The 25180-nt window shown below is 56.9% G+C and overlaps 2 protein-coding genes across 2 annotated transcripts in view; one reads left to right on the forward strand and one right to left on the reverse strand.

The window, feature by feature from the left end:
- TG (thyroglobulin) overlaps positions 1-25180 on the reverse strand; it is a 189613-nt gene that overhangs the window by 12856 nt on the left and 151577 nt on the right. The window contains exons 42-44 of the mRNA XM_004697385.1: positions 8675-8839; positions 7716-7883; positions 3-184 (exon numbers count right to left, since the gene is read on the reverse strand). Coding sequence (XP_004697442.1) covers positions 3-184; positions 7716-7883; positions 8675-8839 — 515 coding nt within the window. The remainder of the gene's footprint in view (positions 1-2; positions 185-7715; positions 7884-8674; positions 8840-25180) is intronic.
- Positions 4077-25180, forward strand: part of SLA (Src like adaptor) — a 53824-nt gene continuing 32720 nt past the window's right edge. Inside the window, exon 1 of the mRNA XM_004697384.4 lies at positions 4077-4105. Coding sequence (XP_004697441.3) covers positions 4095-4105 — 11 coding nt within the window. The 5' untranslated portion in view covers positions 4077-4094. The remainder of the gene's footprint in view (positions 4106-25180) is intronic.

The raw sequence follows: 25180 nt of genomic DNA on the forward strand, positions 1-25180 counted from the left end.
ACCGGGTGGCATTCTCCAGCGCCCGGGAGAAGGCAGCATACTGGTCCTCCGTGTGCTCCAGAGAGTAGTACCAGGAGGCTGCGGCCTGCACCCCGGCGTCTGCAGCCTCACCACCCAGGGCATTCTGCAGCGCCCGGTAGAAGGCGGTTTTGCTGCTGCTCCGGCCTTGACTCTCCTCAAATTGCTGAAACAGAGACATGTGGAGTCCCCAGTGAGGCCCGCGGGGTGCGTTCTCTGGGGGAAGCCATGGCCCTGTGCTTAGGGCTGCAGGTCCTAGGGCTGGCTGGTCGCCTGGGTCTGAATCTCAGCACCACCTTGTTCTATCTGCTTGCCCCTCCCGGCTTTAGCTCTCCCAGCCATCAATGGGGACTTCCTGCAGAAACCCCCAACCCCAAGCCCCTATCGGCAAGTCAGTTCCGACTGGGGTTTCTGAGGCTGTCAGTCTTTCTGGGAGCAGACTCTTCACCCAGCTCCCAAGGAGTGACTGGTGGGTTTGACCCGCCAGCCTTCTGGAGAGCAGCCCCATTCTTACCCAGCTGGGCTCCTGCCATCTGCAGAAGGCTGCCAAAAGCCAACCCCCAGGTTCTCACCATGATTCCTGTTCCTAGCACCCATGTGAGTCACTGGAGACCTTTCTCCCAAGGCACCTCTGGGTGAGCAGTCAGTGCATTAGGGGCCCCACCACCAGGGACTCCACCAGGCTAATATAAGCACCCCAACAGGCTCGATGCATGGGAACAACTCAAAGGGGTGCACAGCACTTAACAACAGCAACATCTCCCTGTGATTGAGTCCGTGCTGGCCCTTCGTGACCCTGTAGGGCAGAGTAGAACTGCCCCTGTGATTTCTCACAAGGTCACTCTTTAGCTCTTTAGGTGAGTAGAAAGCCCCGTCTTTCTCCCCCACCAGAGCTACTGGTGGTTTTGAACTGCTAACCTTGCAATCAGCAGCCCAATGCTCCACCGCCATGCCCCCAGGGCTCCTGGCACTCAAGTGCTCAACAAGTGCCAGCCGTCACTACACTTTGATACACTGCAGTCCCACACCTCCTTGCCACTTGCTATTCCTGCACGACGGTCCCGGCTGGATCATGGGTGACTGGGGTCTGGTTTTGCAGGAGAGCTATGTTCAGCTTCAGCCTCTGACCCAACTACTCAACTGGTGACTTTTTTGCATGCTCCCCTATACTGATTCAGCCCTTCATTCAGGCCTGGGGGACAACAGTGGGCGTGCTGGCCAAGTGCCCAGCTCTAGGGGGCTCACATTCACGTCGGCTCAGCTGGGGAGTGAGCATGTTCGTGGGAGCAGACGCCATGAGGGCACAAGAGCTAGTGCGTTCTTTGAAGCCGGATGGTCAGCCAAAGCATCCAGCTGCAGCAGCATCCACCCACTCCCTCCCTCCCCGCAGTCCTGGCTCTCCTGCAGCCTGCTTAGGGGGTCTGGCCGATCATGACCCTGCCCCAAGACTCAGCTTCCCCCTCTCTGAAGATGGGGGCTGCCCAAGCAAGGGGTGCCATACCCAGAGAAGGAGGCTGGTGCCCTCAGGACTGTGCAGCCCCGCTGTGGGTGACAGACTTCTAGAATCACCTGTCAACGGGGGTATGTGCTTATCTGTGCAGCCTGGCATGCCTGGCTGTGTCTGTCACTGTGTCCAGGCGTGCAGGTCAGGGAGCAGATGTGAGTGACCCCACATGGGGAGGTGTCTTACATGGCTTCCAGCCGCTCCTGGTGGTGACTCTCAGCCTGGCCTAAGGAAAGGAGACCGGCCAGGGCTGGGGATAACTCATCAAAAACAGGACCACAGCTTGGGGAGCGGGGTCTGGAGTCCTTAAACTGCCCACCCATGTGATTTCTCAGAGAGAAAACAGTACCATCTTAATACCCATTGTATAAGAATGGGGAAAGACAAGCGGATCCTTCTAACCAGTGACTTGCCAATACTTTTAACCACAGTCTGCAAAGAAAGACCTTACCGACATAATATAGGCATGTGCACACACACGCACACCACACACCATACCCCACCATACCCGGCCCCTCGTGGAACAGAGGCAGGTCGTTGTGGATGTTGACAGGCCCTGTCCCCCGGGTCTCACTTAGCCCTGACCAGGACCTCTTGGTGGTCAGGTGGCGCGAGTAAAGTCTGCCTGCTGGCTGCTTGGTCCATGGATGAGATGAGCACTGGGTGTGGATCAAGAATTGGAGTTCACATCTTCACTGCCAGCCCTTTTTTTAAGGGGGATGCCTTAGACAAGAGAGCTCGCTCCTTTCCAAGCCCTTTGCCCTCTCTGACCCTCGGGTCCCACTGAAGTGATGCTGACAGGTCCCGCCCTGCAGACCAGAGAGGGCAGGGCCTATCGTGTGTGTGCAGGTTTGTGGTGTGTCCGTGAAGACCACAGTTGGAAACGCTCTGCGGGGAAGTGCCCCTCTGTCACAGAGAGTCGTGATGATGAGTCACAAACCGGCTCAAGGGACCTAACAGGACAGTCCAGGGCCAGCGCCTGGCAGGGTCCCCCAGAAACTGTCTCCTTTGCAGGTTGCTGTTCACGGCCATCACGTCAGCCCCAACACCCTGCCAGCCAACACACAATGAGGTGAGATGCTGCCAGACTGAGCCTCCGACCATCAGAAGGGGGTCGGCCCGGCAGGATTCATTCTGTTGGCTGGTTTTCAGAACTCCGCCTCCAGGCCTTTTGTGTCTGAAGGCACCATTGGAACCTGTCTGGCCTCAGAGCAGCTCGCCAGCCTCCCCTGACAGCGGTGTTTGAGGTGCCCTGGTCAGGCCTCGAAGCCAGGCCTCCCCATGGAGGACAAGAGCCCTCCCCACACACACTGTGTACTATGCTTCTGAATGCCATCGAGCCCACTCTGACCCTAGGGGGTGGGCACACCTGTCCTGGTGCGTTTCTGAGACTGTAAACATCTGTGTTAGTAAACAGCCTCATCTTTTCCCCATGGAGTGGGTAGGGCAGTGGTTCTCAACCTTCCTAATGCCACAACCCTTCACATAGTTCCTCATATTGTGGTGACTTCCCAACCATAAAATTATTTTCATTGCTACTTCTTAACTCGTATTTTGCTACTGTTATGAATCAGATGACCCCTGGGAAAGGGTCGTTTGACACCCCCAACGGGGCTGCAACCCATAGGTTGAGAACCGCTGGGCTAGTGGGTTTGAACTACCAGCTTACCACGGCCTACCAGAACTCCTGTCCTTTGCTTAGAGATCCTCTGTTATCAATGGGGAGTGGAGGCACGTTTCACTGCCCATCTGAGGGGGCAAGAAGAGGCAGCTCCGATGGTTAATCCACCAGCCCAGGGGTTCTCAACCTTCCTAATGCCGAGACCCTTTAATACAGTTCCTCATGTTGTGGTGGCCCCTCCACCATAAAATTATTTCATTATTACTTCATAACTGTAATTTTGCTACTGTGACCCCCATGAAAGGGTCGTTTGACCTCCAAAGGGGCCGTGACCCACAGGTTGAGTGACTGATCCATGACCTGTTCTGCCGGCCCCAGGTTCTAGTGCCTCACGGAACCCGCTTTACCTGGGTCCGGACCCTAGCACCACCACCACCTACCGCAACAGCTGGGACTCAGCACGGCTTCTCTTTTCAGGAAATTCATGTCCACACCGGAGGCGTGTGCACACGGCTCTTGCCGTAATCTGTCACAAGCAGCTCTGCTTTCTGAGCTGGGGCTCCTGCCAGTGCCAGATACCAGGCACTGCTTCCAAGACTCCAACAGGAGGCCCCCCCCTCCAGTTCCCCGCAGGGTGCTCCCCACCCACTCCACCTGCTCCGGGAGGAGGCCAACTCCAGGCCAGGCTCAGGGTCGCCAGGCTCTGGTTCTGATTTTCCTGGTCTCAGAGCATTCCTCCTTGGAACAAATCTGGTTTTGATCATGCAAATTAATGCCCGGTGCATGTAGGCAGGCTGTCAATTTCAGCAGCCAGGGAGCCGCTGAGAAAGAGAGAGAGAGAGAGAGAGAGAGACAGATCCCCACAGCGGCGGCTGATGAAGGATTTCAGGAGCGAGCTGCCACCTCCCAGAAGAGCTCCATTCTCTGCCAGCAGTGTCTCCAGCCGGCCCCATGCTCCGCGGGTAGGTTGTTAACTTTGCCTGGGGCACAGCAGGGTCTGGGTGGGTCATTGGCAGCCTGGGTGCAGGTGGACATCCACAGGTGGATGTGGGGACTTGGAACTTATCCTTGCCCATCTCTTGGGTCTGAGAGCCTCTGCTGGGACAGTGGTCCAATGAGCTTTACTGGGAGGGGTTAGACCCTCTCATAGCCTGTTACTTGTACTGGGAAACTGTGTCACATGGGCTCTGGGCTGGGATCCGGCTGGTATCTGAGCCGGGTAGGTGTGTGTGTGTGTGTGTGTGTGTGTGTGTGTGTGTGTGTGTGTGTGTGGTGTATGCCTGCTGGGCTCTGCAGCCGGCCTGGGTCAGGTGAGGTGATTCAGGGATTGGATTTCCTTTGTCTCCTGCTTTCTCTGGAGAGTGCAGATGCCCTGGTCCAGGGATGACCATGCTGGAGGTTTGCACACAGTCTTGTTGCAATGGAAAGAATTGGCCACATGCACTGAGCACATGCGCTCTGCCGGGCCCTGGTGCCTGGGTGCCTCCTCGCCTTCAGGAAGGTGTGTCCCAGCAATCTCCCCATGTGACAGCTAGGGAAAGGGTGGAATGTGTCTGGAAAACTTGCCGGGCCCTGACTATAATCCAGGGCACCCAGGACACTGCTTCTCCCTGTGAGCAGATCTTGACCCGTGACTGGCTCACCATGTCCCCCTGGCAGCCTGTTGGGGTGTAGCACTGGTGTCTGCCTTCCCATGGAGCATTTGAGTGATTTCCTCTGCTGGAGTCTCTGCTCGATCCCTGACTGTGGGCTTCGGAGGAGCAGGCATTTCATTGGCATGTGTGTCCCAAACCCCGGGCATGGTGATGAGGAAGCCAACAGACGCAGTTGTTGGAGAGGCCTGGCTGATGGCCGTTCCAGTTGGTGTGACCGACTACATCCACTATGTCCTGTTACTCTTTTGGGGTTCAGATGTGGGGGCTAGCATTGACAATTGGGCCTCAGGAGGACAAGGCACTGCTGGAGCTGGGCCCCCCACCCCTCCCCAGGAACGGGCCCCAATTGAAAGTGCAGCCACCCTACGGCCACCACTGTTACAGGTGGTCAGACCAGGCACTATGCAGCCTCTCGGGGTAAGTGGGGCATGCCTCCAAACAAACTCAACCTTCCTCTAGGTGCAGGTCAGGGGCAGGCTAAGCCATGGGAGGTCCATCTCGGGGGTACATCTGAGTATGTTTTGAAAAGATGGGGGGCACCAGCTTGGTGTCTGTGGTGCCTCTGGACCCCCTGATGTGGCTGCCTACATCATGCACTGGGCATGGACTTCCCCTGGGCTCTGGTTGGGGGCACACGAGGGAGCATGGCTGAGCAGTGCCACCCCTGCTGTAGGGATGAAGGCTGTCTCAAGTGTGGGCACAACCCCACTTTTGCAGCCAGAGGACCGTGGCAAGGTGGTGGTTGTCAGGGGCTGTCTCGTTGGTTCCGACCCATAGTGGCCCCGTGCACCTCGGAAGGGAACAGCCCCGCCCTGCTCCACCCTCACCACTGTTCCTATGTGTGAGCCCACAACCGCAGCCTCTGTGTCCATCGTCTCATGGAGGGCCTCCTCTCTCTCGCTGGCCCCTCCACTTTCCCAAGCATGATGCGTCCCTCCTGCGGGACTGGCCTCTCCTGACAACGTGCACAAAGTAGGTGAGACAAAGTCTCACCATCCTGGCCTCTAAGGAGCACTCTGGCCGGACTTCTCCCCAGACAGGTTCAAGTTGGGGGTGGGACTTCGCAATGACTGGTTGGAGGCCATAGGACCCTCCAGCCTCTCCGAGGCCCTTGCTTGACGACATGGCGCACCTGCCCCTTGGCATGCTGAGTGAGGTGAAGTGAGGGGTATGGGACAGAACAGGCCTTTGTACCAGGCCCGCTTATTGCTGTTGATCTGACTGACGCCCGGTGACCTTATTAGAAGTGGACAAAGCGCTGCCCTGCCCTCACTTGTCTCTCTGACCACTGGTACACGTGCGCCTCCCGGAGCCCACTGTGTTGGATATAGGAGTGCACTTTGTCTGCCTGCTAGCCCTGGGAAGACACTGAAAATGTAAGACCCACGTCATGGGCTCAAATGGAACCCTGGGGGCGCCATGAGATGTGAGTTGGCTGCTCACCACAAGGTCAGTGGTTCAAACCCACCAGCCACTCCATGGGAGAAAGACGAGGCTTTCTGCTCCCGTCAAGGGTGACAGGGTCAGGGGCCGTTCTACTCTGTCTCACAGGGTTGCTGTGAGTTGGCATCAACTCAAAGGCAGGGGGCTTGGCTTTTGGTTTGGGGGTTTGACTGTTCACTAGGCAATTTCCTCGGCATGGGTGTTCAGCGGACAGGTAAAGAGATGGGGTCGCAGTACGCAGAGGGCTTGCATTCTCCTTGGGGAGGGGTGGGTATAGATGCCAGCCAACCTCAGCGGTCCTGCAGGTCCCAGGTCCCAGAAAAAATAAGTTCGGCTGAGATGCTGCTGTGCTCTGCGAAGTGTGCAGCGGCCCGAGGACAGAGTTCGGAGGACTGTGAGGATGACCCATATGCACCCAGAGGGGAGCAGGAGCGCTGGGAAGCCACCTGGCACAGGGTGGCCACTCTCCCACCTTCCCTTTGTGAAGGTCACAGTCTCTGCCGCGGGCAGTACGAGGAGGTAGGCCTGTCCTGCCTGTGTTAGGTGCTGGCAGAGACCAGCACGAGGGGGCAGAGAAAGCCAGCGTGTCCTGCTTGGCCAGGCCAGATCCCTGTGCTGAGTGAGCCCCTGGGGCAAGAGGTGGCAGTTAGAGAAGCAGAGTGACTCTCCGTTCGAGGCCCAGGGTAGACCAGAGCCTGACCTCTGCTGGCTTGACTGCATCTCCCTTCTGTCCACTGTTTCCCTATGAGTGGGCATCTGCGCCACTCCAGTGTCGGCCACTGGGATGACTGTTTAGGTACGGAGGCTGCACACCTGTCCAGCAGCATGGCTGTCTTCCTGCTGTAGCAGAGCTTCCCCGCGGTCACAGGCTCTGAGGGGACACGGGGTCCTCTTTGGTTGAGTAGTGATTCTGTCGGGTTTGGTTTTGCTGTCCCTCTAAGTCCAGAAGCTGGACAGGGGACCCTTGACCTGTCCCCAAGGTGGCCCTCTCTCTATGTGTTGAGTCTGGGGCCACTGCCCCACATTTCTCCATGGAAAGGACAGGAGCAGCCTGTCCATGGAGGGGTGGGGGCAGAGGGCAGAGCTAGTGACCTGCTGCCAAAGCCCATGGCCACAGCTTCCAGTCCAGGCAGGAAGTAGGTGCTGGGGCAGGAGTCACGCGGCTGGACCCCTAACAGTCCATACAAAGCTGTGACTCCCAGACCCCAATACTACTTCCTGGGTAAGGCAACCAACACAGGGAGCTCCCACAGACAGTCACCCCTCACTTCCCCCAGTTATTGGTGGGGGGGCCCAGGTCCTTCATTGGGCAAGGGCCCTGGGCAGTACCTGCTTCCTATTTCCCACGGTGCCCCCGCCACCCATGAATCTCCAATTCTAGCATCCCCCTGGTCACCATCCCCCAAAGCCCTCCACAGCCCCTGGAAACAAATGAGGAAGCCAGTGGCTTGGGGCGCAGCACCCCACTGCCCACCTTGATGGCCTTGGCTCTGTCGATGAGCCCATCATCCTGTGCACTCCCCGTGAGCAGATCGACCTTCATCCGCGGAGCTCTCTGCAGCGCCCTGGCCGGCGTCTCCCGGAGGTACTGGCCATCGACCACAGGGCCCCAGTAGTGGAAAGGACCGCTCACGGCCAGGAGCTAGATGGGATGCAAAGGGGTGTGAGGTGAGTGAAGGCCAGCGGGCAGTCAGGCTGCTTAGCTCCCCTGAGCACCAGTGTCCGTGACTCGCGTGGGTCTCTAGGGGGCAGCCCTGGGCAAAGGACTGGTGCCCCACTTGACAGGCCCCGGGATGGATGGAAAGCCGGCTTGTGCTCAGCAACGGGGGGTCATCAGGACCTTCCAGAGCCTCAACAGGCCCCAGCAAGGAAGGGCAGTCTTTGAGCAAGGCAGAAGGGGCTGTGGCTGAAAACGAGGTGGTGGCCAATACCAGGGTCCCCTACGCCAATGTCACCTGCTGCCCGCTCCCCAAGGAGGCCATGTGACAGGGACTGTGGGTAAGCCCTGCCCAGTCTCTGTACTCAGGCATCAGCTGAGCTGCCAGCTGTCTCCCCTGGGGCCCCTCTCCATGGTGGAGCCTGAGAGAGCAGGCCGTGAGCATCTTCTGGGGGCTGGAGAAGGGGCAGGAAGGCCAACTCCACCGCCCGCCTGTGAGACCACGTGTCAGATGCTGTGTGCATCGGAGCCGCGACACTGCTAGCGCCCATCACAGTGCCGGCCACGGGGCCAGTCTCACCTCACCCTCCAGCCCCCTAAGGTCTGCGTCATCAACCCATCAGGCAGGTCAGGGACTGAGGCTCAGCGGGAGCTGCCTGACTTCAGCTGCCGTGCATACGGAAGCTCCTCGGGGGCCTGGGAGCCCGCATGCTAGTGCCAGGTGGCCATCGACCTGCTGTGTGGCCTTGGCGGGGCCCCTCGCACCCAGTGCCCACCTTGGTCTGGGCGTCGTTGAGCGTGCTGGCGGGCTGCTGGCGGAGGCAGGACACCTGGTCGTGGCTGGGCGAGGGGGGGCAGCCCACTTCCTCAGCCAAAGCGGCTGCCTGCTGCTGAGCCCTCTCATGGCTGATGACGGCGGCTGGGGAGAGGGCAGAGCCCCCCTGAAAGAGAAAGCAGAGTCAGGGACCCCAGTCTGGACCTCCTCCTCCTCTGCCTGGGGCAGGGCCACCTCCCCCAACACTGGGGAGCCCCCCACACATCAGGGAGGAGCGGGTAGATGGAGACGGTCACATGAACAGGTTGTGCCAACTTGCGGGGCGTCTCCCTGAGCCTCAGTTTGCTCATCTGCCCCTGCGGGCTCTGGCCCAGGAGACCCTTGATGCCTTGGCTTTAAAGATGCAGGTGTGCATGGAGATCAAGGGGTGCTGCTGGTGGGTGGACGACAGGGCATCAAATCAAAACCTGGGATGCCAACCACGCTCCTCCTCCCTGCTGCCCCCTGGGCCACCCCGCAACCCCCTCCACAATCACACACTTTCCTGCTTCAATGAAGGGTGCTAGACATGGTTCACGTGAAAGCACATTGTCCCAGCAAAATCAGAGCAGGTCTGCCTCTGTTCCACAAGGACTGAGGAGGCGGGGCGGGGAGGGGGGTGGTGACCCCTGTCTTCACGACTGGTGGAGCTGATGAGCTTGGTGGGGGGAGCACACTATTTTAGGGCCCATCCCCGGGGCTCCCTGCCACCAGCTCAGACCCACTGTCCCCTGGCGAGTCAGGACAATGTCCGATGGAGGTAGTCATGCTGCCCCTGGTGAGACCAGCCACTCCTGTGGGTCAAGGGCTGTGGGCACTACCTCAAGAATGTCTCTGTCATCACCGCTCCACCCTCATGCGCCCAGGAGCCCCGGTGGGCTGTCAACGGCAAGGTCGGCAGTTTGAAACCAGCGGCCGCCCCGCGGGTGAAAGATGGGAGTTTCTAGTCTTGTGAAGATCGACACCCTCCAAAGCAACCACCCCAGTGAGACTACTCTTCCCCTCATCTGCGGCAGAGAAACGGGGCTCGGTGTGAAAGGTCCCTGGGTCTCAAGTCTCTGACTTGCACCAGGAGTCAGACGGCGGGCAACCAAACACCATCTCAAAGCTTGATCGGTTAGTCCCCGTTGCAGGCCAGCTCCTTGGGACTTCACAGGTCTGAGCTCACTCAATCCTCCCTGCCACCAGCGGAGGTGGGAGTCACTTACCCACTAATTATTGCCAGCAAGAAGCCAAGGCCCAGAGTCTTACCCAAAGTCACACCGTGGGAGAGCGGCAGGGCCAGGACTCACACCCAGACAGCCCACCTCCAAGGCTAGGCTGTCTACCACCATGTCATGCTGTGTCTGCGTGGCTAGATACACAGTAGAGCCCAGACCTCGACGCCGCCGATCCGTTCTAGCAGGACCGCCGAGATGTGATGCAGTTGAGTTCCGAATCAATTTTTCCCATAAGAAATAACTGACAATCGATTAATCCTTTCTCAGCCACCAAGTTTTTACCCTAATCTTGCCTTTTTATACAAAACATTACACAGAAATTTCAAAGTAAATACTGTATATTACTCTAGCATAAGCCGACCCGAATATCAGCCAAGGCACCTACTTTTACCACAAAAACTGCATTAAAAATGTGCTGAAAAACTCTGCTCATACACAAGCATATTCGGTGAGTTAAATAATATCATTTAAATAAGAAACACAACATTGAAAACGTTTTTAACAACTACTGTATGGCCATACCTTGAGATGGATGAGGCTCTGGATCTGTGGACACGGATGTGGAGAGGAGGCATGGAGAGAGAGTCATTGCTTGGAAAGGGAATCCCCTTCCATAAAATCAACTGGTAGCTGATTTTCAGGAGTTTTTTTCCCTTGTTTGCCTTTTTTCACTAGGACCTGGCTGGCTTTCTCTTAAAGAAAAAACTCTGTCTAATGTGGTCCGCTGTTGGCACTTCCTTAACTGTTTTATAAAAGGGTTTCCTAAATTATCGTCAACAATATGGATAACGCAGTTAACCAGTTCCCTATCAGGATGATTCTTTTCAAAAAACTCTTTCTTAGGACCCATGTTTTTTATCTCAAAACAGTACAGAAAGCCCTAAGAAATCAGGAAATTATAGTAAAATGCTTGGAACACAGCTGCAAAAGGTTTAGACAACGTGCACTAACAACAGCAACTAACAGCGAGTGCCTGAAACATGAACTGCTTTTGTTCATAAAAATCACTTGCCTTGGGTCGGATTCTGATGTTTTGTCTGAGCTCCGATGCAAAATTTTCTCCACATTTTGCGTCGAAATCTGATTATGTCGAGTACTGATTCGGTCGAGTACTGGCATTCTAATGTATATGCACATGTGTGCACATGTGTATATGCATGTAAGTGTATGTGCACATGTGTTTACCAGGAGCAAGGCAGCGTGTCCTTCATCTACACCCGCTCACACCTCTGCGCTGACCTGGCTTCTGCCATTTCCAGTCTTTCCTGCCTTTCCGTTCGCGCCCTACCCTGAGCTAAAACCACCCACAGCCAATCTGCTGGGGCCTCAGAGCTTGAGGCCCCGACACACAGTGAGCACCGCAGAGCCGGCTCATTCCCACCAGGCCTTTGAGAGGAAGCCCCTTCATAACTGAGGGCAGTGCCCAGGCTCACCCAGCTGCCACCCACTAGGGGAAAGATGAATCAGGCAGTGCCAAGGAGGGGCAGCCCGCTCCCCTAGGGGCAGGGGTGGGGCTGGGGGCAGGCAGAGGGGTTTGTGAGGGTCTCCTGGAATTCAGGGCCCACTCCAGCATGGCTCTCTGCTTCCAGCTGAGGGGTGCAGGAGAAACCTGGGCGGCTGCAAAGCAACTGGCACCCTCTGGCATGTGGGGCCCAGACAAGCACAGGTTGGGCTGATCCCCAAAGGGCCAGGAGGGAGGACCCGGGCCGAGCACAGGCCTGGTCCACAGGGGAGAATTCTGAAGCTAAGTGCAGCCAGGTGCATCACAGGGTAGAAGCTCTGTGGCCCCAGGTGAGTGACTCTAGCCCGTCCCATCAGCCCTTTCCCTCCCCGTGGAGTCCCTGTGTGAGTGGGCTGGCTGCTGGCAGAAAGTCTGGAGGCTGGAGTCCGCCCAGAGGTGGGGATATAGAAAAACCTTGCAATCTACCGCTGGGAACACAGGGACCCTCCACCAGAAGGGCCGCTGTGAGTCGGCAGCAGGTTGGTTAGGCAATGGGAACCCGCTGCCATCATGTAGACAACGGCTCAGTGCGACCGACCCTAAAGGACAGAGAGGAACTGCTCCCATGGGCTTCTGAGACGATGGCTCTGTAGGAGTAGAGGCCCGTCTTTCTCCGAGGGGCGGCTGACCCTGTGGATTGGAGCCCAATGCGTCACCATGAGGCCACCGGGGCTCCTTGTGAAGCAGTGCCAGGCATAAAACCTGAGCTGGGGTTCTGTGCAGGGGCAGGCGACCTTGGGTGTGCCCCCAAGGGCCCCAGTGGCCTCAGGTCAGCTGTGCGATGGTGGCAGGGCAGCTTTCCTGCAGATGGACTGGGCGTGCTTGTTCTCACAGAGCACACACGCCCAGTGTGCTCAAGGTCAATAGCCCCCCTTCTAAAGCGACCATCCAGCCTGCAGATTGGGCTGGAGCAGATGGTGGCCTAGAGAGAAGCTCGGAATTTCAGGAAGGGGCCCCGGGCGCTACCCCCGCCCTCTGCAGCTGTGAAAAGTCAAGGTCTCTGCTATGGGGAGGAAGTGGTTCAAGACGTGGGTGGCACTGATATTGGAGCTGCTCAGAGAACGTTCCTACCTCTCGAGAAGCATTCTGGTTTCTTCCATTTTCTGAAGAAAACCTCTTTCTTTGTGGAAAGTCAATGGTTAAGCAGCTCAACATCTAGCCAAGGCCTGGAGGTGCCACGGGACAGTCAAGTAGGGCATGGGACTTCGGGGCCAGAGGGGCAGAATCAAACCCTGGCTTGGGGGCTCACAGCTGGGAGGGCCCGGTGCCTCCTTGGGGAATGAACCCAGCGTGGGCAGGGGGCTGGCTCATGTGGGGCCCGAGCCATGCTGCGAGGCAATAGATGCGTGGGCTAATAGCTCTGCAGTGGGGGGTCTGTGAGACCACTGGGGCTACTCCTTTAGGCCACAATGCTGGTTGGGTCATGGGCAAGCCACAGCTCTGAGCCTCACTCTGGCCCGGCTTTATCTCAATCTGACCTAGCCTTTCAACCGCAGTGAGTTTCCACTTTTTTTTTTCCTTTTCTTTCCTTTTTCAAATTTAAAAATAGCCCAAGTCCAAACCGCAAATACCGACCACTGGCACCTCCCCTTGGAGTCTCTGGCCTGACCTCAGTTACCCAGGGTGATGGACATACACTGAAGGGCACACTCATGAACACAGGCAACACGCACAGACACAAAGGCACACCCAGATGCACACTTAGCACAGGCAGAGAGACATACACAAGGGTACACACACAGACACGGACACACCCACATAGCCACACTCATATACACCCAAGACACAGGCAGGGAACACCCTCAGATATACACATGCAGACACACACAGACACACCCACACAGCACACTCAGATACACACACATAAGGGTACGGACACATACACACACACAGAACCCTTGGCTTGGGGAGAAGCCTGCTCCCCGCCACCATCCCCTCCAGGTTCTGGCTGGTTTGACAGGACTCCTTTCTCCATCTGTCACAAGCACCGTGTCTAATTGCTGCAGTCACCTTCTGGCTGCCAGAAACCATTTCAGTGCTTTGCACTAGTAAATTGCTGATTTCTCAGCAAAGGTGGCACCCTGTAGAAAGGGCACTGTGAGTGACAGCCGGCAGGCAGGGGCTGTTCAGTCACTGCCAAGGGAATTTCACTCAGCTCCCGAGCCCCGCCCTGCTCAGCTGCACCTCATGCATAGGCATGATGCCACATATGTCTCCGTCTTAAAAATAATCCTGTCCTGATAACTTGTGAAAGGGCCTAGCTGTTTCTTTCCAGTCTGGAGTGCTGTCCCGGAGACCAAATGGCTGAACAATGATGGGGACCACTGGGCTGTCCTGGACACACGTAAAGCTTGACCTTGACCTCCCAGGATACTAGCCAGGCCTCCACGCTAGTGTGACCATGCTACCTGCTCTCTGCTGGGCTTGGACCAAAGGACTCACCGTACAACACGCACGCGCACATAACACAAACACCACACGTAGGAAATGAGTGTGAAGGGACTTGCAAAATTTCATTATCTGCTCAGAAATACGGTCACCTCCTCAACCCCGTGTCCTCACTGTGAAGTGCCCGGGGGGACAGAGGCCTGAACTACACCTGGGAAGAAACAGAGCAAGCTGTCTGCTGCGGAGGAAACGCCTGAGCGGTTCCCATGGCTTCTCCCATCAAGCTCTGGTAATGCAATGGCTTAAGCAATTGGCTGCTCCCAGAAAGGCCAGCAGTTAGAGCCGGCCAGCCACTCTGTGGCCTCTGCTTTGGTCAAGAAGGTGGCCTTGGAAGCTTTCTCTGCCCTGCAGGGCTGGCTCGAGTGGGGATCGGCTTGACGGCCACAGTGTCCTGGTTCCGAGTAGAATTAGGACCCCATGCCCTAATTCTACAGAACTGCCCACTCGCTTCACAGCTTCGAAAAACAACCCCCTGGTGGGACAGTGGCAGCAGCCTGGGTTCTGAGATCCAAAAGGCCTGTGTTCCCATCTGGTCCCATCTCTCAGGCACCTTGGGTCAGTAGGCTGCATTCTGCAGCCTCGGAGTTTTTTTCCTACCCATCTGGGGGTGACCGTCTGTGAAGAACACAGGGAAGCTCTGAGTGTGACGGCCAGTCCCCAGTCACAGTGGACAGCTGGAAGTAGAGGGCCGGGAGGGCTCAGGTCACCCCTGCAGGGAGACCAGGGACTGGGTTGGGAGCTCCCGCAGGAGGCCTGAGAGATGGGACGGTGAGCAGAGACAGAGTTGGAGGCCCTGGAGGCTCATCCAAGAACCAGTGTCTTGAGCAACAGGCTGAACAGGGTGGCAGGGTTGGGCAGGGCACAGCATGCAGAAGAAGGGGTGAGGGGGCCCCCAATGCCTGGGCAGTGCTGGCCACACAGTGGGGGATGAGTGTGGGCAGGGGGCCTGCACAGGACAAGGACCCCACCCCTGCGGTCACACTGTCTAACCTGCCTGCTGCACAGCCACCCTTAGCCTGGCCTGAGTCTCTGTCTGGCTTCAGCGGGGCCTCACATTTCCACTCATCTCATGCGAGCTCTGGGCTGCTTGCCTCAGAACCAGGGGGCTGAGATCCCCAAAAGGGGGGCTCCCGAAACGTTCCCCGTCTGATGGGCCTGCGGTCCCCTCGGGGGCCTCTTCCCTCAGCTCACATCACCATCGCAAGTTCCTGTTCTCGTTGTTTGTAAGAGACATGGGGCCTTGGGCAGAGGAGGAACTCTGGTTAGAGAAACATGACTGCGTCCTCCACTGGAGGCTCTTTAGGGGAGTACGGCCTGGGCAAGAGGCTCTGTCTTTCTGGATCTTGTTTTCCTTGTCTGTAACATGGGCATCCAGGGCACTGTCTTAGGGTCTGTGGACCCAGGGTGCAGCCTCTCCTCCTCCTAGTAGCTGTAAATCTTGAAGAAAAGCACTTAAACTCCCTGCATCTCAGTTTCCTCAAACACGCAGCATAAGAACAATGTTTACCTCCTTTCTTTGCTGAGGTGGGCTGATTGGCGGGGGTGTGTGTGTCTATAACGTGCTTATCCCTCCTACCTGCCATTGAGGCCATGCTGATGCATAGAGACCCTACAGGGCAGGGTAGAACTGCCCTTGTGAGGTTCCAAGACCATAACGCTTTATGGGAATAGAAATCCCTGTCTTTCTCCCTCTGAGCTGCTGGTGGTTTTGAACCGCTGACCTTGTGGTTAGCAGCCCAACACATAACCACTATGCCACAAAGACTCCTTGCTGACCTATTAGGCTTCCAATCAATAGTGACAGCCCCTGGAGTCATAACTGACAGCCCAGGGTTCTCATACAAATGGACAAAAATGGCAGTCTTGAAAACATACTTTTTCGCGTGCAAAGTGGATGTTCCTTATCATTATTGACCATGTCCATGCTGCTCAAAGCAGAATGGATGCTTTTGAATTAAGCTGCTGGCGATGCATATTGGCCACACCGCGGACTACCAGAAGAGCCACCAAATTTGGGAAGAGACACAGCCATGAAGCCAGCCTGGTGAGACTTCATCTCCGGAGACTGGAGCAGTCCCTGGAGCAGAACATGAGTCTGGGTAAAGCAGAGGGGCAGTGATAAAGGGGCAGACCCTCGACAAGCTGGACTGACGCAGTGGCTGCAGCCAGAGGCTCACTCAACACCGGCGAGGCTGGCATAGGCCAGAGCATGGGTCTATCCTGGGGCACGCAGGCTCACGTGAGCCAGAACTTACTCAGGCCTGAAATGAAAAATGGTGCAATATCCTCCAGTCTTTTTTTTTCCACAGACATTTGGTGGTGGAAAGTTTGTTTGGGCAAAGGATTATTTCTGAGCTTATCTGCACACACACACACACACACACACACACACCAACGCCCTCTAGCATCGTTAGTTTCAGCTCAGTGGGCAAGGGAGCTGCAGCTGAGCATTTCACACCCATCCAGGCTGTGATAAGGGTGTCACCAGCGCAAATTACTTCCTGGGTTGATTCAAGCTTGCTGCTCTTTTGATCATAACAAGATCCTGGCCTGATTTAAACACGCAAGACTCCAAACTCTGCAGCAGCTATGAAGGCACCGTAGCCGGAGGCGGTCAGGAGAGGGGTGGAACAACCTTCGCAGTTCTGCGATGCCTGACCTGCCCCTGCTTCTGTGCCTCATGCTCTCGAGTCTGTGCCTGCGGCTGGGCAGGCTCCACTCTTGTCATTGTGATAGGAAGTTGGCGGGGGCAGGGGAGGCACGCACAGAGGGTAAAGAGGGCAGAGGCCTCATGTCACACTCCAGACGGCCACCACTGTCCTCTAGACCCCACCTGCTTGGGCAGCCGGTTCCTGTGCTCTCAGATTAAGCCTGTGAGCACCCTCTGAGCCACTTCTGCTAGCCCGATGCTGTGGGGATCCGCAGACATGGAGGCCGACAGCCTCTGTGTATTCACTTTCACCCTCTTTCTCCCGCTTCCCACCAGTAGGTCTGTGCCACGCTCGGCACAGCTCTGGCCCCGAGGGGCTCTCATTCCCGCTTCTGGCAGCTCCTGACCTGGGGAGAAGGGCTAGGGGCAGGAGGGGCTCGCCAGGTCAGGCGGACAGCAGGAGCAAATTCAGAGACAAGATTGAATCTACCCAGGAAGCGGGGATAGGTGGAAGGTGAGTACAAAGGGAAGCACTTGTGGGGCGGCTAACTGCAAGGTCGGCGGTTCAAACACACCAGGTGCGCTGAGAGAGAAAAAGGTGCGGTTGTCTGTTCCTGAGAAGCTCTAGTCTGGCCTCAGAACCGCTAAGGAGCGGTTCTGCTCTGTCCTGCTAGGGGCGCTATGAGTCTGAACCCACCAGGTGGCATTGGGTTCGGGTTTTCACTAGTGAGGCAGGGGGCAGCGGAGGTCCTGTGGCCGCCGCCTTGCCCTCCAGGCCAGCTGGGGAGCAGGATGGGTTGGTTGCAGCCGATGCGCCTCAGGTATGCACCAGTTGGCCCACGGAGGCCTGTGTGTAGCCAGGATGCTGAACCGTTTCAGTGGGGCTTCAGCCTAGGAGAAAAGCCTGGGAATCTGCTCCCTAAACCATCCAATGGGAACCTGGCAGACTCCCTTCCCTGTGCACGGGGTGCTGGGAGCCAAGGGGCGGAGACGGCAGCTCAGGACTCCAACAAGGGAAAGACAGGCCCCAGGGGGCCCACTGTGGTGGCCCCAAGGCCCTAGCAAGGAGTCCACACAAGTGCCCTTTACAGTGGACGCATTGGTGCATTTCCCAAACCAAACTCACTGCCCTGGGGTCGATTCTGACTCACAGTGACCCGACAGGACCAGGTGGAACTGCCCCTGTGGGTTTTCCAAGACTCAACCCTGAAGGAGAAAGTGGGTCACAGCCACCCTTGTCCCATGAGAATTGAGCCTGTCAGAAACGTGCTGCACTGAAATAAGCAACCGCGTGGGTCAGATACGGAGACACAAGGGTTTCCAATGTGAGAGTACCCAGACTAGGTCAGGGGCCCAAGGGCGCAGCTGGGAAGAGGTGAAGGGTCTGGCTGCTCCCTGGACAGCCTGGGGTCCAATGCCGCCCAGCCCAGAGGCTCTGCCGAAGAAAGGCCTAGAGATCCACACGCATGAAGATGCCTTGGGGACCCCACGGGCCCATTCAGGTCTGGCGAGAGGGCCCCTGGGAGTGGGATCCACCCAGTGGCACACGGCAGGCAGAAGAGGAAGTCAGGAAGGAAGCAGAGTTTCAAACAGTGAAATCGGGCCCCTGTGGGAAGCCTGCTGACTTCTGTAGTCACCTTCTCGAAAACAGACGGGCTCCCCCTCTCCCTCCCTCAGCCAGGACACCTTGTCCAAAGCCACAGAGCTCCTCCAGTGAGTCAACACACTTGTGCAACTTTGCACAACGAGCAGTTGTGGGGAAGGAAGCTTGACCTGTTCTTTGCCCCAGAAGATGCTTAGTGTCATGTGGCCGGCCAAGACGGTGAGGTTGGGGGTGGGGTGGGGGCGGGAGTGGGGAAGCAATCGGAAGACCTCTGTCCCCACTGCAGCTGGAGACAAATGGACCACCTACTCAACTTCGAGATGGCTCCAGAGACACAAAGGAGACCCATCTCCAGAGACCCCTGAGAGCCTGCTACTGGCTTCAGGATGACCTGATGCAAGCTCAGGACAGCCACCCAGGTGGCCCTGCTTAGCTCCTTGTCCACCCAGAGGAGAGAAGTCAGTCCAGGCAGACCTCGGGGGGATGGTGGGTTTGGCTCCGGGCCCCCATAGAAGCAAGCGCCTGTATGGAAAGGCAAGGTGATTCACGCCAAGTGTTGGGTGTCCTGGTGCGGAGACAGGCCACGTCTGCCCCGCGTGCATGCCCCTGCCTAAGGACAGGGTTTGGAAGCCTGTGAGCATCCCCAGAGAGTGACACCAAGACCCCAGGGGAGCACGGGGTGCTGTGGGAAAACATCACCGATGGAGCTGCCCGATGCGGGGCTGCCGCACACCTGCCACCTGAGGAAACAAACTGACCCCCGGTGGAGACAACTCGACGAGGTGGCCTCATGCATGATTCGTAGCTTTCTCTCAAGGCGCAGAACAAAAACACCATCCTTTCAGTCCCTCACTCGGGTCATCTCTCCTAGGTCCGCCTCGGGGTGAGGCTCAGTAAGGCCGCCGGAGGTACAGCCCTGGTTTCCCAGAATCCCTGCCTCAATATGAAGGGAAAGAGATGCATTCCCGTGCAGGGGACCCCTGCTCTGCCCCTGGTGCCGTGCTACGGAAGTCTCATCAGCAACAGCCCTTTGGAGGATGGCTGTGCAAAAATGTCACTTTGGGGTGTCACCTTTCAGCAAGCCATGGTATTTTCAATCACCTTGTACTCATGCCACCATGAGCCACAGCTGGGTGTCTCCACTCACCACCTGGTCTAGGCCACCTACCCACTGTGAGCCTCAGGTTCTTCAGGCGAGGTAATGCAGCCAGAGAGAGCATTCTGGACAATTGAGTCAGATCATGTGGGCAAGGGTCAATGGTCTTCCTGGCTCTCCCCAAACTGGACCCTCTTCCCTCTTTCTGCTCCAGGGACACCATAGGTGCTTCCAGCCCCAAACCCGAGTTTTCCTCCTCCTGCTTGTCCCCTGGATGCCACTGTGGGCTCATCAGAATCTCAACCTGCCCTCTTCTGGGTGGGAGTTCCGCACTGTGGTGCCCCCCACCCCCGCCCAGTCCCTTCTCTGCTCTTGCTTCCTTTCCCCAGCACAGTCTTTCCCACCTGACGATTCACCTTGTCTCGGGGCTGTCTCCCTCCTTGAGAATAACCTTCCCCGGAGGCAGGTGATGCTTCTGCAGGGTTCATTTCTCTCACATACCTTCCACAGAGTCTAACCCACAGAAGACGCTCCCTCATGGAGTCCAGACTAAAGGATGGGTACGTCCAGAAGGCAGGACTTGCTCCATCTCTTACAGAACCCCTTGCTTCCATTGGATCTCAAAGGTCCCATCGTTTAACCCCATTGGGTGCCGAGACTCTATCTACCGCTTTATAGCGCTGAGCACAAATCCTGACATTGGGCAAATGCTCACTGGCTCCTTTGCCAAGGGGGTGGACTGACGTGTGCTAGTCCACATCCGTGCCTCTAGCGAGCAAGTGGCACAGGGTGCTTCTCAGCCAGGGGTGATTTCATCCCCCCAAAGATGTGGCATTGCCTGGAAACCTTGAGAGCCACACCTGGGGTCAGGGGCAAGTGGCACCGAGAAGCAAGAGACCAAGGATGCAGCTGAGAACCCCACAATGCCTGGGACAGCCCCCCAACCAGGAATGGACTTCCCCAACTTGCCTAAAGTGCCCAGGCTGGGAACTGAGGTTCTAACGCCCGAGTCCCTGGACTCACAGCTGAGCACAAAGCAGCCCTTGCTGCTCCACAGCCCAGGGCTGAGCCCACCCCACCACCCTGCTTCACCCACAGCTGCATGGTGTCAGGAGCATTGCCTCAAGCATGTGTCTCTGATCCCCCCAGCAGCCTTCCCCAGGCAGAGGCAGGCCATGAAACACAAGGTTCAGAAGCCAGCAGCCTCCTCCCCAGGACCCCGGGACCCTGGGCTCCCAACGTGTGGGTCTCTCTCCCCTCAGCTTCTCCAAGCCATGGGCTGGTCCTCACAGGGAAACAGTGCTTGCCCTCTCCTCTCTCCTCGGACACAGATGGAGTGACCCCAAGACCGACCACATCTTTGCCCTGAAGCCTCCATTTGGAGGAAACCCACAGTTCCATCTAGAAGCCTCCTGTGGCCTGCCTGTCCTGTGTCTGGCCCCTTCTCCTGCCCTGCTTCCAGCTCAGACATCCCTTCTGACAGCCCCATGGGATCACTACCATCACCACCACCCGCTGCCCAATGTGGAGAGTCACAGCCTGGCCCTGCCCACCGCACACATCCACCCGGTTCCATGTCGGGAGTCGGGACCAACGATGGCAGCTGACCCCAACAACAGGACTTGCCATAATCGCCCATATATACATCTGTATCATATGACCCGCGCTCCACCCTGCCCGCCCCACGGCAGGAAGGCTTTTGTCCTAACATGAGCTCCTGGCTGTCAGGCCCCGAGCCGAGAGCGGCTTTGCTGTGTGGGTGTGGAGTGGCTAACTGAGGGACGGACCGGGAGCCTGACTCAGCGGACCCTGAGCAGATGTGTGCCGGCTACATCGCTAGCAGAGCTCGCCCTTGCCGAGGAGAAGTTGGAAGTTCTTTCATGGCTGGGTGCGGGGCGGGGGGGTCAGCCCCACTTCTGCATATGTCTGCCCGCCTTCTCCGCTCCTTGTAAGCAAATGGCCCCTCCGGTCTTTTGCAATATTTCCTCTCCTCCTTCCCAGCCTGCTCCACTGCGATGGGGTGTTGCCACAGCTAGCCAGGACAGCATCTATCGAACACGGGGCTCCATCTAAATTTAGCAGCTGCCCTGATGTTTTGAATTCATTGCTGGTGAACTACAGGTTTCTAAATGAGTGTCTCTCTGCGGCTGTGTCCCCTCCCTGGGCTGGGCTTCGACTCTGAGACTCTGCTTGCGGCCCAGCTGTGGGATTCTGGGCATGTCTCTCGGCCCTCAGCAGCCCGCCCTGGTGCCCGTGCCCAGGTCAAACAGGCCCTTCCCACACCAGCTTGGGAGAGTGACATTCCAGCTGCTTGGAGCCTCTCTGCCCATCATGGTTCCTACATGAGACTCCCATGCTAAGAATGGGGACTTAGCTAGCTAGCTAATTTAAAACCCACCCAAAGTTGAAAGAGCTGTTCAGTGCACACCCACCCACCCTTAGGTAGATGAAGCAAGTAGTAGCATCTTGCCTTCTCTATAGATAGATAGATAGATGATAGATAGATAGATATTTAGATAGATAGATAGATAGATAGATAGAAATAGATGGATATATAGATATATATTCATTTAGAGAACCACTTGAAAGTTGTACACATCAAAACCCTTGACCACCAAACAGATGTTCTAAGAACGCCTCATCCCCCCACAGGCACACACATCAGGGCCACGCCTGAGAAGACAGGCTGGAATACCCAGGAGGAGCCCATTTCTGGAACCAGGGATGCCACCAAGGACCACACACCGCATTAAGTGGCCAAGCTCCTCTGGTCCTCTTTGCTCTAGAACTATCTTATGGGCTAGCTATTTCCACCAGCCTTAGGCACAGCAGCAGAGGGGTGTGGGTCTCCCTCTGAATGTTCCCTTTGGGGAGACCCTGATGTCTATGAGCTCAGAGCCAGGGCCCTGCTGCAGGTTCTCTTTTGCTGTGACAGTATGAAGCGGCGAGTTTTGGAGAAGGGGGAAGTGAGAGGGCTCCAAGGGACCCCAAGGGACCCCAAGGGACCCCAAGGGACCCCAAGGGCAGCCTCGGGTCCTCTTCACTGTGTCATTACAGAAAACAAAACAAAAACAAACACGCAAGCCTCCCTCTGGAGAGCCAGGCGTGCCCAGCCATTCAGAAGCAAGCCACCTGCGTCCCGAATGCCCTGCTCAGCCATGAACCGGGGCCTCTCTCTTCCCTGTCCTCGGGGAGAGCTCCGGCTCCAAGTGGTTACTGAAAACAGGAACCCGCCTTTCTGCCGGCCGGCCAGCGCGCCTTCCTCATTTCTCACAGAGGAAGTGTGCGGCTGGGGAGCTGCTGGGCTCCGGAGCATGGGTCCCCAGCCTCATTCTGCCCCAGCAGCTGCCGCTGACAGGAGACAGTGACGGGGCTCCAGGACTACGGTCTCCCCAGGGACACCATGCCCAGCTTCTGAAGGTACTGGGGATCCGGGGGCTGGGTAGGGTGGGAAGGGGGCTCAGGACAGCTCACACAGCTGGCGGGGTGACTTTGAGAGGCCCCCAGGTCACCCAGCTCCTGGCTGGGCACCCAGTTCGTGGGCATGTTTGTGGCAGGGCCGGGTCTGAGCGATACTTGCCGGAGGGAAACCTCTCTCTGGATGTCACAAAGCACAGCTGGTCTCTGGTTGCCATCCGTCTCCAGAGCTGTGTGGCCAGGGCCCACCCATAGGAAAGCCTCCACGTTCCCGTCTGTAAAATGGGAATAAAACCCACTTTGGGCGAGCTGATTCTGACTCACAGTGACCCTGGAAGCCAGAGTAGAGACTTTGGGCTTTTCTGAAAGACACTGCCATCGAGTCGAGGCTGACAGGGTAGCAGCCTGACAGGACAGGGGAGAACTGTTCCCCTGAGCTTCCCAGACGGTCACTGATTCCCAGACTGGAGGAGAAGGCCCCACTTTTCTCCCTCGGAGCGGCTGGTGGTTTCAAACTGCTGACCTTGCAGATCACAGTCCCACGCGAAGCCACTACTCCAGCTAGGCTCCTGTTTAGGGAAGCAGACTGCCTCAGCTTTCTCCCTTGGGGCGGCTGGCAGGCTCAGGCCACCGGCCTCTTAACAGCCAGGGGCTCCTGCGGGCGATGGGAGTACGGATGGAGAACACATGGCCTGGGGTGGGTCAGGCCGGCCGCATGCACCCGCAGGCACCATGGCATCTGCAGGTGCGGAGTCCATGGTCTGCTCTGGGAAGAAGTCAGGGAACTGGTGGGAAAGAGGACTTGGTCCAAGGAGGTCGTGGGAGGCGGTGGGAAGCTAAAGGAAAGACCAGGTAGGAGATGGGGAAATTCTGAAAACATGGATGTAGACCAGGTCCTGTATTTTGCAACGTGTTCCCGTCAAAGGCCGACAGATGACCCAACCTTTGTGTTGGGAGAGATTTTAGAGCGCTGGACTTTTCACACAGATGGGCCTGGATATCTTCGCTGCCCACTGGGCTTTCTGCGGGGTGTCTGTGTTGTGGTGAGGCGTCGTGGAGTCATTTCTCATCCTCAGGAACACCGTATACCCCCGAGAGAAACACTGCCTGGTCCTGCGTCGTCCCCCCGATTGTTGTAGGGAGCCCACTGCGGCAGTCACTGTGTCAATCCTGCCCATGGAGGGTCTCCTCTCTGTGGGCTGACTCTCCACTTTACCAAGCATGGTGGCCTTCTCCAGGGACTGGCCACTCCTGATCCTGGGCCCCAACTTGGGAGATGCTTTTAAGGAGCGTTCTGGCTGCACGTCCAAAGAGGATTCGTCGGCTCTTATGAATGTCCTTCCTGGTGTATCCAATCGTCTTTGCCAACACAAAAATCCAAGTGCAACCATTCTAGCTCAGGCTTCGGCTTTGGGCTCAGGCTGCCCTGAACCGGGAGTGTGTGTGTGTGTGTGTGTGTGTGTGTGTGTGTGTGTGTGAGATGGGGTCTAACATCCTGGGTGGCAAAGGAGGACCTGTTCCAGGAAATGAGATTTCCATGCACCCCTCAGAAAATGTCTGTGTGAGTCAGATTATGACCTGCTTTTGACAAGAGAGAAGACGGGGACTGGGGAGCCTCAGACATCCCCCTGCCACTCAGCTGGCTAGAGGCTAGGGCTCCAAGGGACTCTCAGGCTTTGAGGCGGGTGGGGGGAGGTGCCCTAGGGACCAAGAGTGACATGGACAATGGCGTGTCTTTAAAGCAACACTCTTGCTTTGCAGAGCAACGCATCCTGCAAATGCCCATTAAGTGCTTGACTAGAAGAGGCTCACCAACCGGGCTCTGGTCCTTGCGAATGTGTGTGTGGGGAAGGGTGGGTGGTGCGTGCAGGGGTGATCATGGTGCAGGGGGGTGGAGGGTGCATGCAGGGGTGATCATGATGCAGAGTAAGCCTAAAGGAGAGTTCTGACCAAATCTGTTGCAAATAGTATGCTCCTGTCGCCAAAATGATATTCCCGAGTGCTTCGTGTGCTCTCAAGCCTATAGGTTCATAGTAGCACGATAGGACAGGGTGGAACTGCCCCTATAGATATTTGAAGCTTTAACTCTTTATTTTTTTATGGGAGTGGAAAGCTCCATCTTTCTCCTGAGGAGCGGCTGGTGGTTTTGAACCACTGACCTTGAGGTTAGCAGTCCAATGCGTCACTTCTACATCCACAGGGTTCTTTGGGCAAGAAAGCATCATAGAAAGCCCCAGCACTGCAATTGCCTGGCCCTGGGCCAGGCTGTGTGTCTCGGGGCAAGTCTCTTTGCCCCTCTGAGTGTTAGTTTGTCGCCTCCTCCTAAAGAGAAGTTCACCACGGTGTTTGTCTCTGGGCTGTGGCCGCCAGCTGCCGTCAGAGTAGAGCTGCACTGTAGCGTTTCCAGGGCTGTGAGCTTTCTGCAGCAGGAAGCCAGGCCTTTTTGCTGAGGTGCCTCTGGGGGCTCTGAAGGACAGGTCTTTCAGGATGAAGTCCAGGGATCAGCCAAGCAGTTTAATTATGTGCTGTCTTA

Source organism: Echinops telfairi, unplaced genomic scaffold (genome assembly GCF_000313985.2).
Source record: "Echinops telfairi isolate 266 unplaced genomic scaffold, ASM31398v2 ScPeMD7_1;HRSCAF=3_0, whole genome shotgun sequence".
NCBI lineage: Eukaryota > Metazoa > Chordata > Mammalia > Afrosoricida > Tenrecidae > Echinops > Echinops telfairi.